Source organism: Aspergillus viridinutans, assembly GCF_018404265.1.
Source record: "Aspergillus viridinutans IFM 47045 DNA, scaffold_4, whole genome shotgun sequence".
NCBI lineage: Eukaryota > Fungi > Ascomycota > Eurotiomycetes > Eurotiales > Aspergillaceae > Aspergillus > Aspergillus viridinutans.
The window spans coordinates 1,737,270-1,751,977 of NW_025091220.1; the positions used below are offsets into that span (position 1 = coordinate 1,737,270).

The 14,708-nt window shown below is 52.0% G+C and overlaps 5 protein-coding genes across 5 annotated transcripts; 1 reads left to right on the forward strand and 4 right to left on the reverse strand.

Annotated features, from left to right (window-relative positions):
- Positions 1 to 1,096: 1,096 nt before the first annotated feature.
- Aspvir_006602 (uncharacterized protein) lies at positions 1,097 to 2,374 on the reverse strand (the record flags this gene model as incomplete). The annotated part of the gene is made up of 2 exons (XM_043269797.1): positions 1,097 to 2,246; positions 2,307 to 2,374. 2 exons carry the CDS (start codon positions 2,372 to 2,374, stop codon positions 1,097 to 1,099), a joined length of 1,218 nt encoding a protein of 405 aa, XP_043125732.1.
- A 2,858-nt stretch (positions 2,375 to 5,232) lies between these two features.
- Positions 5,233 to 7,575, reverse strand: Aspvir_006603 (VHS domain protein; the record flags this gene model as incomplete). Its single annotated transcript, XM_043269798.1, has 8 exons — positions 5,233 to 5,433; positions 5,486 to 6,042; positions 6,100 to 6,469; positions 6,523 to 6,795; positions 6,864 to 7,157; positions 7,226 to 7,301; positions 7,361 to 7,448; positions 7,509 to 7,575. 8 exons carry the CDS (start codon positions 7,573 to 7,575, stop codon positions 5,233 to 5,235), a joined length of 1,926 nt encoding a protein of 641 aa, XP_043125733.1.
- Positions 7,576 to 7,953: 378 nt separating this feature from the next.
- Positions 7,954 to 9,196, forward strand: Aspvir_006604 (ribosome biogenesis TSR3 family protein; the record flags this gene model as incomplete). Its single annotated transcript, XM_043269799.1, has 3 exons — positions 7,954 to 8,195; positions 8,253 to 8,389; positions 8,463 to 9,196. The coding sequence occupies 3 exons, from the start codon at positions 7,954 to 7,956 to the stop codon at positions 9,194 to 9,196; spliced, it is 1,113 nt and encodes a 370-aa protein (XP_043125734.1).
- Positions 9,197 to 9,967: 771 nt separating this feature from the next.
- Positions 9,968 to 11,557, reverse strand: Aspvir_006605 (caspase family protein; the record flags this gene model as incomplete). Its single annotated transcript, XM_043269800.1, has 4 exons — positions 9,968 to 10,587; positions 10,649 to 11,186; positions 11,230 to 11,386; positions 11,448 to 11,557. 4 exons carry the CDS (start codon positions 11,555 to 11,557, stop codon positions 9,968 to 9,970), a joined length of 1,425 nt encoding a protein of 474 aa, XP_043125735.1.
- Positions 11,558 to 12,650: 1,093 nt separating this feature from the next.
- Aspvir_006606 (chaperonin-containing T-complex subunit CCT7) lies at positions 12,651 to 14,705 on the reverse strand (the record flags this gene model as incomplete). Its single annotated transcript, XM_043269801.1, has 6 exons — positions 12,651 to 12,763; positions 12,831 to 13,489; positions 13,556 to 13,928; positions 14,005 to 14,341; positions 14,418 to 14,584; positions 14,660 to 14,705. 6 exons carry the CDS (start codon positions 14,703 to 14,705, stop codon positions 12,651 to 12,653), a joined length of 1,695 nt encoding a protein of 564 aa, XP_043125736.1.
- Between the last annotated feature and the right edge of the window lie 3 nt (positions 14,706 to 14,708).

Below are 14,708 nucleotides of genomic sequence, written 5' to 3' on the forward strand. Positions count from 1 at the left end.
GCGCGGTGGTTGTCTATTGGAAGTCAAGAATAAGGCATTAGTCAGGCATCTACTCCAGTCTCCAATGATAGCCGAAAACAGTGCCAGATTGTGGTCAGTGCGTAAGCTCTAGTGGGGCGGTCCAACTTACTTTGTACTGTACCATAGTTGCGTTGCGCCTTGCAACTGACAAATTTGAAATACTTAGTTGACTGAGGATATAGATGTTGATATCTATCCACGTGTGGACTCATTTAATAGTCTGCATATGCAGATCATATGCATATGCACCTAACCTTAAGCGCAGTTGCAGGTCAAGTTGCAAGTTGCAAGGGTACTGAGGAGTGACTCCATATTCCAGAGTGAGGACTGAGGACTGGAGCCTTACGATCCCACTATTCCAAATCAGGAGCGGCATTCCACCACCGTGCAGCCCCCAAAGTTTATTTCCGTTTTCGGCCCCGCTGCACCGAACCCACTCTCCTACTGAAGTTAGTGCTTGCCCTAGTACTGAGTCTACAAACTGCAGTCAACTCTGTCTTTACTCTGTAGACTCAGAGCTTTTAAGTTCCTTCCGAACAGAAGAAGGTTCAGAATCAGATCATTCTAGGTACTGGACTGTCACATGGTTCAAAAGACTGAAATCGTCTGTGCGGGAGTGCTACTCTTGTTGCTTGAGGTGAGGTATTTTTTACCTACTGTGAATCTCCTTGCCTATTATAATGTCCACTTGCATAGTGCTATGTACTACAGCTGAAACACAAGCGCTCACTTTAAACTCTATTGCGGGGTCCCTTATCTTAAGGTTGCATACCCTGCGCGTTTACTGTTTGCGGTGTCTTCTGATTAATCGCGCCCAATTTCGTATGTTTGACGTGACAAGGTTACGTCTGCTCCTGTGCAGAGTTTTTCTGCTGTACAGTATTTTCAATATGATAGAATGTCATTTCTCATAGCCAATGTACAGGACAGTTGAAAACGCCATGACCTGGGTATTTGATCTTCCCGACCGTCACCATAAATTTCGTGCAGTAGCCAAGTAAAGAACCGAGGAACAAGAGAAACCATAGTACAGGAGCAATCTAGAAAAAAAAAAAAAAAAAAATACAGAGGTGGTTCAAGCGGTCGCCGTGAATTCGTCCAATGCAACGTAGTCGTCAAACCCAAAGGTCTCCCGCTCCTGGATCGGTGCATCGTTGCCCAATCCCCAAGCGAAGCGGCTGAACTCATCGTAGTCAGGATCGAGTTCCTGGGGCGCAGAGAAGACAACCTCACCCTCCTTGGTCGCTGCCTCGAGCTCCAGGTGCCCTGCTTCATGGACCATTGAAGTGGGCGAGTGGGGCGTCCCCGGCGTTGGGCACAGATCGGGCGTGGACAGGGTTCTGGTGGAGACCATCTCCATCTTGGGCGAACTCGACCCTGAAGCGGAAAATCGTGTTTGAGCCATGAACGGCTGGTCGGGCTCGGACCGGACTCGTGTGTGATTCGATACCCGTCCGTAAGTGGCGTCAGAGGACGACAAAGAAGCAGGCACAGCGGACGGCAGACCGTGCACAGGAATCTCGGGAGCCGAAGCCAGTCGGTCTCTGAACTGCCGTGTCGGGGTCCCATTCCAGAATTGGGGATGCTGTTGCAGATGCTCTGGATATTGTTGTGGTTGGAAGCCTGCCCAAAACGGGCGAAATTGCTGGGGGGCCGCAGCCTGTTGGGGTGATGGTGGCGCGTGTTGAGCGGCATTGGCAAGGTAGGGTGGAATCTGAGCCGACGAGGAGGCGGGGACCATCTCTGGATACGACGCCTCGGGCGTCATACAGGATGACTGTGGGCTCACGTTATACGAAGGGGGCGGCATGTAGTTGTGATCTATTACCATCGGACTGGTCATGGCCCCTGTCGGCGTACTCTCAGAGAAAGAAGAACGGAGGCTGGATAGATCCAGGCTCATCTTGCGCACGCCATTCACCGGACCTTGAGGTGCGTTGGCAGCACGGCGTTGTTGAATGCCGTTGCTTCGGACGGCCAGCGCCGCCAGTAGTTGTCGGTTCAGCTGCTCCTCGATGTGCAGGTTCTGCGCTTGAAGCATACGGATCCGCTTCTCCTGGTAGCGCTCGTCAACTTCCTCGTACATGGCCTCGCGTTCGACGATTTCTTTTGTAATGTGAAGGGCTTTGCCTGTGCGCTTCTTGTGCAGCATCGAGGCCCGGTTGGCTGATTCCAGACGAGCATCTAAGCTTCGATCTTTGCGTCTGGAGGCAGCGATGAAGGCTCTACTGGAAGTCAGTCCTGACTCGGTTTCAGGTAGGAGATGAGATCAGAACAAGAATTACCTTTCTTGGTTTTCCTCTCGCGAACGAGGGATGGGGACGACATCCAGATCCAAATCTGGAGACGTCATTGTGAAGGAGGCTTGTGGGTGGTAAAGAGTAAAGAGTAAAGAATGGGTATTTTAGACACAGATATATACCATCAACGGCAAGCTATATACGCAGGACTTGCCTTCTGTTCAAGGGGAAAAGGAGTAGAATATTAGAAAGAAGAAAAATGAGAGAGGAGGCGAAGTAGAAGAATAAGTATGGAGAGGCGAGGCGAGGAGAGGAGAGGAGAGGAGAGGAAGAGGGAAGAATCCCAAGAGAAGCGACAGTTAAACTTTGGGCCCAAGAAGGCATCGCCTGGTAGTATGGTATGGTATGGTAGGCAGCTGTCAACACGGACACAGCGAGTCTGGAGCGAGGAGCCATGGGTTTCCGGGGTATGGGAGAGTTTGGATCCTTCCCCGTCGAGGACCACCAAGGGCCTAGCTGAATCTTGGTGCAAGTCGGAAGAGGAGTCTGGATGGCGCAAATGCTTGTATCCATGGATCCGACCAAGAACCCCCCAAAGCCTAGCCTATGCAGTGGACGAGCGTCTCTTCTCTAATTTTTAGTATGTGTGTGTGTATGTATGTATGTATGTATGCAAGAATGCATGTACTACTTTACTATCGGTGGTAATAGGAGGCACGGTAAGTAGTGTTCCGAGTGCATACTACGGAGTCGGTAGCTACCTTACCTTTTACCCAAGTAGGTATGAGAAGCTGAGGACCGTCTCAACCTAGTGGACTGGCTTGACTCGAGCTGGACAGAGTTGTCAGACACGAGAAGAGGGGTCGCCTCGTCGCCTGCGCATGTTTCTAGGTTGAGGGAGATTGTTACCCCGGAACTCATTTCCCCTTGAGCAAGACGAATCACAACAATCAGATTGAGTCCTTTTCTTCATTGATGGGGTACTTCCTTTGTCGGATTGTCTGCAGAAGCTGATCTCGATGTTCGAGTCTAGACTCTAGACCAACCTGGCCAACTCATACAACCTTCGACAGTACCTCTGCATACTACCTGGAGTGTGATAATACTCTGTAAGACTACACTCAGTTGCGCAGTATGTGGCCGTTTGCTGATTGTTGGATAAGGTACCCGGTAGTCTAGTCGTAACGGTCAAGAGGAATCAATAATCCAATGATTCCAGTCTATTGAGCCTGCCAAAATAGACGACGAACTCGAGCAAACTCTAAGAAATGAGACAGAATGTGTCCAATGGGTTGAGGAGGAAATGCTCGCATAATTTCCAAGGCCCCTACGGAGTACGGAGCACCCCCAGCAGTCCAGGGTAAAGTAATCTTGCGAGCGATCATTGATGGAGATGGAGATGGTCCAAACTAAATAGCTGACCCACCGACCGGCAGTCCATCAATCGTATGAAGCACCCAGATGATGAAAACTTTTCCGGATCTGCGTCGGCTTTACACGGCTCTAGCTCTAGCCTCTGACGCTGCTGCATAAGATCACGTGATTTACAAATACCCCACCCGTTTCCGGATCGGGATCGATCTTTCCCAATATGGCAGTTCGATTTGTACAGCTTCAGACATGGATCAGTCTGTCTGCATACACGGTACCGATCCCACTCCATCCTCTATACCATCATCCTATGAGTGCACTCTCTCGATGAGTTAGACAGTTGAATTCTCCATGACTCCACATCTTACGCTGAATGAAATCAACCTCGTTGCTGCATTCGCTCGAGCTTGTCTTAACTCTGATAATGAAGTATTCAGTACATGCATAGGCTAGCTACGAAACTCTGCAGATCAACCGCACAATGAGTCTAGGTAAGAGGTAGTGTCCGTTAACTCGTCATCTGAACTACATATGTACCTGCATCAGTCTCATGCATGATGATCTCAAGCCCGTTACGCTATCCAGGCCGTCAATTTCCATTCACGATTCGATGCCATGATCTGCAAATATCTGCAAACCCTCTTCAAGCACTGCTATTAGATCAGCCCACCTTGTCACGGTCCCTCCCACCTTGCATCCGTGGTTGGACTGAACCGTCCGATTCGCCACCCCGAGAGAACTTTCTCCAGACCAGACGCTCTGTCGGGGTCGCCGTTATCAAGTTATCAGCTCTAGGCTATTCGCGGGGCTTCAGTCTTCGTCCCTTATCGTCCTGTCGCTAATACCTGTTGGCTTCTCGTTTCTCGAAAGTCGACCATTCTTATGGCTCGCTTCGTAGATAACCTGATAGATCCACATGGAGATTTAGCATTTTCGTTTACTCTCATGCTCTCACTTTGCTAACTCCTACCTATTCTCCGAACTCCGTCGCGGCCCACCCGAGGTACGGCCGAACCAAATGTGGGGTCTGTGCCACCGCCACAGCTGGCTGGCCGCTCACTAATACGGAGTATTAATATGGAGTATTTTTAGTGGTATGAGGTATGTGTGCCAGCCTGCCATTCGTTACTGATTCCAGCTGCCAGAACTGCCTACCCGGCTAGGAGGCTTGTGCGCAAGGGCTAGACTGAATCTCAGCCTTACGGCTAGATAGGCGGCATCTATCTTCGTCTCGTAACTGGGCACGGGGAATCTCGGCATTACTCATAGGTCCTTGGCCCTCGTCTATCAATGCGAGCAATGGTCAAAGACAAGTAAAACAGCACTTTAACCAACCGAGTATACCGGTATACCGGTATACCGCTAATCTCAGCAACCAACAGTCTGCTCAATCTATTGGTATGAAAGAAAGACGATGGAGAGAAAAGACTGCTCAATCGGCCAAAAACGAGAAAGGGGGGAAAAAATATAGACAATCAATGCTTGTGGTGGAATCGAACCATCGAGTATCACAGTTCTCAGATAGACGAGACCACGGAAAGCACACAGAGAAGCATATCGGGGATATCTATTACAACTTGCTGGCCATCATCTCCATTCCCTAGGCAATTCCCAATGGTGGCACCATCCCTTGTTCTTCTTTCCTCTCGGCGCCTACCCTGTACGACACTCTAAACCGAATTTTGACCGAATTACCCTTGCCTGTCTCGACTCCATCTAGTAACATCTCCTGCTGGACGCCGTTCTGCTGCAGCGGTCCGATATCACGTCCAGACTGCGGCCGGAGCTGCAATGTATAAGACTGTAGCGCTTTTAGCATGACTTCGTCCTCGATCATAAGTGATGGAACTAACCTTCTCTACGGCCACCTGAAAGTGCAGCTCGTTCAGTGGTTGGCCGGTGGTGTTCGAGAATAGGGCTACCACGTGGATCTGCCGGGGCTGGCTGGGATGCCGCCGTGCAGCGAACTCGATCCGTAAAGACGAGTTCAACACTTGCACCTTATTAGTAGTTGGGAGGGCGTTGCTCTCCGGCAGCGAGGAAGCAAAGTTCCACTCGTCATCTTCTTGTGTCTTAGCGCTGCTACCACTGGCAGCTGCGGTGCTAGGAGGACCAGCTCCCACCAAGTCGAGGAGAGACGAAGAAGCAGCTGCGGGTGACTGAGTCGAAGAAGCTCCGGACGGGAAGGGACTGGAGGCCCGAGGGCTTGCGGACACGAGAGCTGCAAAGGGGTCAGTCGCAGGGGGCGGCGGTGTCGGGGTCGCAGTCGGTTGCTGCGGTGGCCGGGGAGCCGGGGAGGAAGACTGCGAGACCGGTCGGGATGAATTGAACGAAGCCATGATATCGTAAGAAGGCTTGAACCCTGCAGCGGCCTGTTGTAGCGGTGGATTGGCAGACATAGCCATGTTTCCTATGTCCGTCGTCAGTCGTCAAATCTTACACCATCCTGTTTGTCGACAGCACTAACCAGGTCCCAACGAGATACTTCCAGCGGGGACTGGCTCCTCTATTGACAAGCCAAGCAGGTCATTCTCCAGGGAGCTGCCCCCGGCCGCTGGCGGCGCATTGCCGTTCGAGCTCGGCTCCGGGTCAAAGTCGATCAAGGAGAGTTCGTTATTTGCGTTCTTCGATACCCCTGTCGTAGTACCTAGAGTACCCTTGGGAATCTTGGATGCCCCATCGTAGTCACCCTTCTTAACCAACTTGTAGCGTTCAATGGTGCGGTGAATGCTGTCATTGATTTCCAGCAGTTTATGGACAGCTTCTGGGTCATCTGACTCTTCCTCGCACATCTTCTGAATCTTCGGATGAGCACTCTGAAGTGCGCTCGCAAGTTCCTGTCCGAATTAGTGGCCGCAAACACCCAGAGGCGCCCATGCGCGATCCTCACCTCAAACACGTCGCCTTCGGCAACCCGATCGCCCGGCTTGTGGCTCTGTAGCATCTCCTCCAGAATTTTGGCCTTCTGCTGCACCTTGGCCACTTCCTCCGCTGCCTTGGCCCGGTAGTCGGTCTTGTGTCTTGTGTCGAAACCGGCCATCACTTTCATCAACCGATTGGCTTCCTGCAGGTCTGCTGGCGTGCCTCGGCGGATCAACTCCTGCAGCTTCGCCGATTGTGCTTCCCGCTCTTCCTCCTCCATCTCCTCGGCCGAACGCAGATTCTGTTGTCCAGCAAATGTCAGTCGCACTCAAGTCACTATACGCGGAAACCAGGAAGGTAAGGACGTACGTCGCTTGGGTTCAGGACAGCGGCATCCTCATTACGGATTTCAGGAAACATGTAGCCCTTGTATAATAGCAGGCGGTGCATGTCGCGAATATGGCCCAGATCCTCCTTGTATCTCGACGTCTGGCAAATAGTCTGCCGCCATTCTTCGATCGACTCCAGGATCCGGTGCTGCACCCGGGAGGGCCGCATTGGCGGTCTTTCTGGGAAACGACGAACCAGCTCATTGAGAAACTCCTTTGTACTGATTTGGAGGTGGAAGGGATAACCGCAATTTTTGACGCAGATGTCGAGAAGCTGTTCAACAAGCAACCGTGGTCAGCCCCGCACCAGCACCCTGTCCGCCAGCCAACGAAACCACCTACCGCTAACGCCAGCAATGCGACATTTTGATTTCGGGAATTAATCAGGCGGACAATCTCAAATGCTGCCTCTCGAGGACTGTAACTGATAAGAATGCGCCCCGTGCGTGTGAATCAGAATTCCGACCGGCGACTCACGCATTGCCTTTTTTGGAGTTGATCAGGTCCGCAACCTCGAGGTTAAGGGCAAGGTTGGGCTCGTAGAGAGAAAAATCACAGGCATTTCCTATCGATCATCAAGAGTCAGTCCGAAGGGCTCCTACGATGAAGTTCATTCGAGACGTACGAATGGCTCGTTGCAGCGGTGTGAGCCCAACATCAGCGTAGGCACCATAGCGGTCCCTAGCTGCCATACGTGCCGATGCTGCCTCCAGGATGACGACTGAAGAAGGAACAGGAAGAAAAGTGGAGCGGGGACAGCGACAAGTTCAAGTATTAGCCAAGCTGGACACACTGGCACAGATGACAACAGCTAGCTAGTAGGTGTTTGATGAATTGGAATGCCGGCAATTCTTGACTGCCTGGTGCTGGCTGACGATGGAGAGAGGGTGCGGTACCTATGATTGTTAGTTCGGCGGGCGGAGCTCCACGTGTGGCGCCCTCATCGGCGTCTTGCCTTCGTTGGTAGAATTTCTCAATCACATCTCCTACATTCATCACTCTTACTTCTTCCGCATACTGATTTTTGACGATTTATTCTTACAGTACTATTGAGCAAGCCATCGCAGATAATGGTCCGTCACAAGAAAGACAACTTCTCGCGAGGAGGCAAGAAATTCTCCTCCAACCCCCGCCCACGCCCAGTGCCCCGCGATGACGACGATGGTTCGGCTACAGACAGGCCTGCATTCAAAGCCGCCTGCTGGGATCTAGGGCATTGTGACCCGAAGCGATGCTCTGGGAAGAGACTGATGCACTTTGGGTTGATGCGAGAACTGGCGATCGGCCAGAAGTTTGCCGGGGTGGTGATCTCGTGGGTCTCTTTTCTTCCTCGCCTCCATGTGCGGCGACACTAACGGGTAACTATTAGGCCAAATGCAAAGAAGATTCTCTCCCCGGCCGATCGCGAATTATTAGAGCAATTCGGAGCTGCAGTGGTGGAGTGTTCCTGGGTGAGGGTCAAGGAAGTCCCTTGGTCGCGAATCGGCGGGCGGTGCGAAAGACTTTGTAAGTGTTTTGTCTGTAATTCGCGACTACGCTTTTTGTAGGACCAAAGAGCTGATAATTTCTTCATCTACAGTACCATATCTCATTGCAGCCAACACAGTGAATTATGGACGGCCGTGGCGGTTGAATTGCGTCGAGGCGTTAGCAGCCTGCTTCTGCATTTGTGGGCATGAAGACTGGGCGCGAGAGGTCCTCAAGTACTTCAATTACGGCGAAGCCTTCCTCGAGATCAATTCAGCACTGTTGAAACGATACGCTGCCTGTGCGACGGAGGAGGACATCAAGAAAGCGGAGGAAGAATGGTTGGCCAAGATTGAGCGGGAGTACGAGGAGAATCGCGCAGAGGGCGGTGCCGACGATATATGGACAGTAGGAAATACAAACAGACGAGCTGCACCGGCMGAATCAGACGCAGAAGAGGACGAGGACCAGGACGGGGACGAGGGCGAGGACGAAGTAGAAGCGGAGGAAGAACGAGACCCCTATGCCATCTCAGACGACTCTGAAGACGAAGCCCAAATGGCCGAGATCCGTGCCAAAATCCTCAACTCGAAATCGTTCCAGAACCCTTCCATTCCGGACAAGCCCCAACCCGAGAAGATCGCCCGACCGGATCCGACGCCCGTGGAAGATTCAGATGCCGAGTCCGGATCAGCAGCTAGCGACGACGAGGAATTCGATAAGATCATCAACGCGACGCCGGTTACAGATCGAACGGGCATCATTGCCGCGTCGCAGCGCAAGGACAAAGAGACGTTCAGTGCATCGTTCTCGCGGACAGTCATTAACGCCCCACAGAGATGGTAGACTGCATGCTCGTTTATTATCTGCCTTGTCCGCTACAAACCAGTGGCATCAACTCCTGGTAATCATGCTATCTGTTCCACTGGACTTCCCTTCTCGTCGAAGAGAGCCCTGCCCTCTCAATGCCACAGTAGTGACTAGTCACACGCGAATCGGGCGTATCTGGCCTGGGAATTAGTGAAATGGCACTCTGATGTCCGCAGCAGCTTCAGGTCTATCTGAACCCGACGCTCAGGTCATAATCACCACGGCGGTTTTTGAAAGGATCTAACTGGTTCTACTTCACTAACGTACCGAAAAATCGTACATGAAGCCTACACTGTCACGTCATGACAAAGGTTTCTATTATGACCTTGAAACAGTAGACGATGATGATATACTTAGGTATCATTTAGCTTGATACTACGACCATGAAATCATATACAAATGCATCTGCGTATCTGCCATTTCCTTGCAGGGTCTCTAAGCTGGTGAACTAGACTATGCAAGGGACAAGCAGGTTACAGGCCGAGGCTTCCATATACCGAAGAAATACTCCATCGCAAGTGAAATCAAACAAGCAATGAAGACAATGACCACATGGATATTATAGGAATCAGCAATCAGCAATCAGCAGGCGACTCGCCTTTTTCTTTTTTCTCCCATGCAAACTGAGTGAGAATACAGCGTCCATTAAGCGTAACTTATTTACATGACGTAGAGAAGGTTCGTATCTGTGTATCATTATTTCCGTTAGAGACGTTTCCCTTCTGGATTTGAGACCAAACACAAGGACTACTGCTTACCCAATGGATGACTGCAGCTCAGCTGCGGTTTCTGCGAGTACTTGGTCGCCAACTCGTCCCGAATACTGTTCAGCAACTGTACATAGCTCTGCTGGGGGTTCTTCCGGAGAGCGGTGATGAACGCCCAGGACATGGCGCCGGTGGCCTGGCCGGCGATCTGGGCGTCCTGGCTGGTCTGGCTGTCCTTGCTGCCGGACCACATGATAACGTCCGCCGGGCTGGTCTTGGTCTGCTTGCTGCGCTCGTAGGCCTCGTCGCCCTTGGTGGCGCGTTTCAGGAGCCCGACCGCGGTAGACATCATGCCGCCCATGTCGCCGCGCGCGTAGGCCGAGACTACCCCCAGCAGCCCTTGTCCGGCCTCCTTGGCCAGATTGGGCTCCTTGAGGATACCCTGTGTCGAGTAAATGTAGGGCAGGTCCAAGGCGGAGCCCGAGTGACACGAGTCGAAGATCGCGGTCAAGCGTACTCCTGGGCGGAGCGGGCGGACCATGATCCGGTGCATCTCGTCGTCCACGATGTGGCCGGCTTGTCGAAAGTCGACCGGGTAGATGACTTCATCGTATCCGTCTTCCTCGTCGCCATCCAAGTCCGGAGTCTGACCACCATGACCTGTCAGAGACAAGATATTAGTTTCGTGTCTGAGAAGCACCAGTAGAAGCACGGTACTCACCCGAGTAATGGAAAAAGAGCGAATCATTCGGCTGCGCATCCTTGACCAACCAATGCATGGCCCGCAGGATGTTAGCCTTCGTAGGCTGGCTCATGGGATTCTGCTGGTCGTCCGTCAATAGCACCATGTCCTCGCGGGCGTAGCCAAAGTTCTGGTTCAAATACGTCGACATGTTCTTGACATCGTTGATACAACCGCGCAGCTGGCCCTTCTGCCCGAAATAGTTGATTCCAATCAGCAAGGCCTTCCGCCTACCGGTGCACCGAGAGTACTGGAAACTGTATCCCTGTGGAGCTCCATGTCCGAACGCGACCGGAGCAGTGGGAGGTGGTGGTGGACCACCATGGTGACCATGCGAGTAGGGGTTCTGATACTGGTTCATGCCTTTGTTGCAGATGTCAGCGGCCGCATACTGACGMTTTCCAAAGCGGACGCATCTCTTCCTGCGCCAAAACGCGATCACATACCAGGCTGTCCTCCACCGTACACCGCGTTTCCAGTCGGTGGCGGCGGTTGCTGCATACAAAGTCAGCCACACCTGCAACGTTTTTTCGCAGTGACCTTCACAGATAAAGACATACATTGTATCCATTGTGGGGAGGAGGCGCGCCGTAACCGGGCTGAGGGGAAGGCTGGCCATACCCGTAAGGATTCGGAGGAGGATGTTGCTCGCGGTACGCTTGGCCGGGGTAACCGCCGCCGTAGGAAGATTGTTGGTGATGATGATGCTGCATTTGTCTTTCGAATGGTCAGTCAACGAAACAATCGACTCCAGCGAGAGATCGAGAGAGGCTCTTACTGATAAGGTTGCGGAGAGCCGTGATTAGGAGGATAGGAGTACTGCTGCTGTTGTTGCTGCTGTGGTGGGGGATAGCCCGGCGGGCCAGAATAAGGCGGATAGTAGGACATTCCTGATGGAGGAGACGCTGTGGCACGGGCGAATAGAAAAGTCCACGGGCACGAGGGAGATTAGGCAGCAAGACTGACGATGTGATGGATGAAGGAGTGAGATGAGACGAATCAGAAGCGGTTCTGGAACGAGAGATGGCGCAGTTCAGCGTTTGGTGGAGGAAGTAGATGGGCAAGTCAGACACGAGATGCGAGGGTGGTGGAGGCACTGGAGGCAGCAGCAAAGAACGCGAAAGCTAAAGATAAAAGATAAAAAGAGCAGATCGGAACCAGACAAGGAGTGGAGACAACCGACGATGATACAGTGAAGAACTATGGATCTATCTAGAGATTAATCAGCGATGTTGATGAAGACTTACTCCAGAGGCGCCAAAGAGATGATTCCACTCAGTCTATACCTACTTTTAATGACATTTACTCCAACCACGGTGGTTGTACGACCTTAATAATATCATAATAATCAGTAATAAACCTCAACTACTTCGAGTTATTCTCATCTCTTTCTTCAATCGATTGTTTACTTACCTGAGGGGTATTATTCCTGTTTATTCCTCGGCATCCCCGATCTACCCAGACCCAGGAATAATGAACAATGGCTTAGCGCTCAGCCAGCCCCGTCCACCAGCAATTTGTCATGCGTATCCTCATATTATTATTCAATCAAATCATTATTATTATTAGCAGAGTTTGGACAGACTACCTTAGTCTATCCCTTCTCACTGCCTCTTATTGTCCGCTTACATCTTAGACTGGCGAATCCATGAACCATGATCGTCCCTGGCACGGACAGCCCGACGGGTTAGCCTCCATCGCTTTCAGCCTTATGATATCTCGACCCTATGCATTGCACAGTGGATATGATTACGCGCCCACAGTGATTCACGAAAAGATGATGCATGTCAGATCTGCCGGTGTCTCTTTTCGTTTGGTTTAATTTGACGTCCAATTGTAAGAAAAATACTGTAGCTAACTTGTAGCACGTGGCATAGCTTCAGCATCCTCCATACATAACCACACAACTACTATCCACATAAATCACATTTTCCAAGGCTGTCTACCATTTTGTAGAGATGACCCTCGAGTCATTGTTGCTTCACCGTCCCCGTCTGGGCATGCCGCGTCCACGTCCTGCTCCAAGAGCACGCTGGGCAGCTCCGGGAGGAAGACCGCGCGCCGGCGCCTGTGCCTGCTGAGATTCTTCGTTCTCTGTTCGTAAGAAAAAAGGATCTTGATCAGTAGGAATTCACACACGAAATAGCCAGAGTCCACTCACTTATTGTCTCGTCTACGCTGAGGATCAAGCAGGCAGCTTCGACAGCGGCCTGGATAGCGTTGACCTTGACCAGACTGGGCTCCCACACAAAGGCGGCCATATTGTCCCGAACACCCTCGTTATCAAAGTCCACGCCAGCCCAGGTATTCTCCTTGCGATGCTCCACACGCAGTCGGTTCAGAATGTCTGTGGCATCGAAACCAGCGTTGTCGCACAATTGACGGGGGATCACTTCGAGAGCCTTGGCAAATGCCCGGATGACAGCCTGCTGCTTGGAGGGATCGTTCTGAGCGAAGTCATGCAGGTAATACGACACCGCCATCTCGCAGGCACCACCGCCGGCAACGATGGTCGTGTGTCGGAGAGCACGCTTCACAATCATGATAGCATCGTGCAGACTCCGTTCGACCTCAGCAATGAATTGCTCGGCTCCTCCACGCAGCACGAGCGTGCAGGTCTTGGCACCAGGGCACTCGGAAAAGAGGTTGTAACGTTCACCACCAATCTGGCGTTCTTCGAAAGAGCCACATGTACCCAGRTGACGGTCCTGGATATCGCTGCATGTGGACTGCGTCGCCGCACCGGTCGCCTGGCACACCCGGTCCATATCGTCCGAAGAAACACGACCCGCACAGAAGATGTCGCGATCAGCAAAGTACCTGTAGACAGCGTAGAACATTAGTTAGAGTGCCGTCAACAACGTAGAGCTTGCATTTAAAACGTACTGCGTGGCCAAATCACCAATAGGCAGTTTGCTGAGAACAACCTTGGCGCCGGTCTTGTAGATGGCCTCGAGCTTGTTGAAGATGATCTGCCATTCGGCATCGACGATGGCCTGATACTCAGAAACCTGCTCAACTCGGACCTCCGCGTTGTCCTTCTCACTCTTCAACTCGAGCTCCACGTTCAAGCACACGATCTTGGGGTTCTTGAATGACTTGGGCTGCTGCTCGAAACCGGCGTAGGAGAAGGTCTTCTTGAAAGCGACACCGTTGACGAAGAGGGAGTCCTGAAGGCCACCACCGGTAACCTTCTTGACACCAATCAACTTCTCGTTCAGATCGTCCTGGTCAAGCGACAGCACGGCATCCACGACCACTACATCATCAATGTCAGCCCTCGCCCCACCATGTTCCATTCCGCCAGAGCATCAGATAGAGGAAGAGTAACTTACTCTTGGTGAAAAACTCGGAGTTACGCTTGATCAGCTTGCTGTTCATCGCTGTACCGGCAAGCCTCCGCAGAGTCTCGTATTTCTTCTCCTCGCTGCCCGCAGCATCGAGGATATCCACCGCAATCTCCTTCACCTTGTTAACGGCCACAGCGCTCGCTTTCCGTAGACCCTTGATGATGGTCTGTGAACTGACGCCTTGCTCCACAAGGTCCCGGACTTCCTTCAGAATCTCGCCAGCCAAGACCACGACCGATGTTGTTCCGTCGCCAACTTCGGCATCTTGGGATCGCGCAATATCGGTGAGAATGCGAGCGGCGGGGTGGACGATATCCAGAAGCTGTTGCCAGATGCGATCAGTCATTCTCCTTCAAACATGTATAAGTCCGAGATGGACGGCTCAGAAAAAAACGTACTTTCATTACTGTCGCTCCATCGTTGGTGATTGTCTGCTTGCCGTTGCTGTCAACGAGCAACAGGTCTCCTCCGTACGGTCCGAGAGTGCTCTTGATCGTAGATTGCACCGCGAGACAGGCATTGATATTCGAAAGAACCTGGCCCTTTCCTTGAGAGGTGTCCGTGCCTGAAACCAAATGCAGAGTCGTCAGTAAGTTCTAGTTCAGACGGACAAATGACGGGGTTCGATGCGGCTACGGACCCTCCTTCAGCACAATGATGGTGGGTGCTTGGCCTGCGAAGGCCATCTT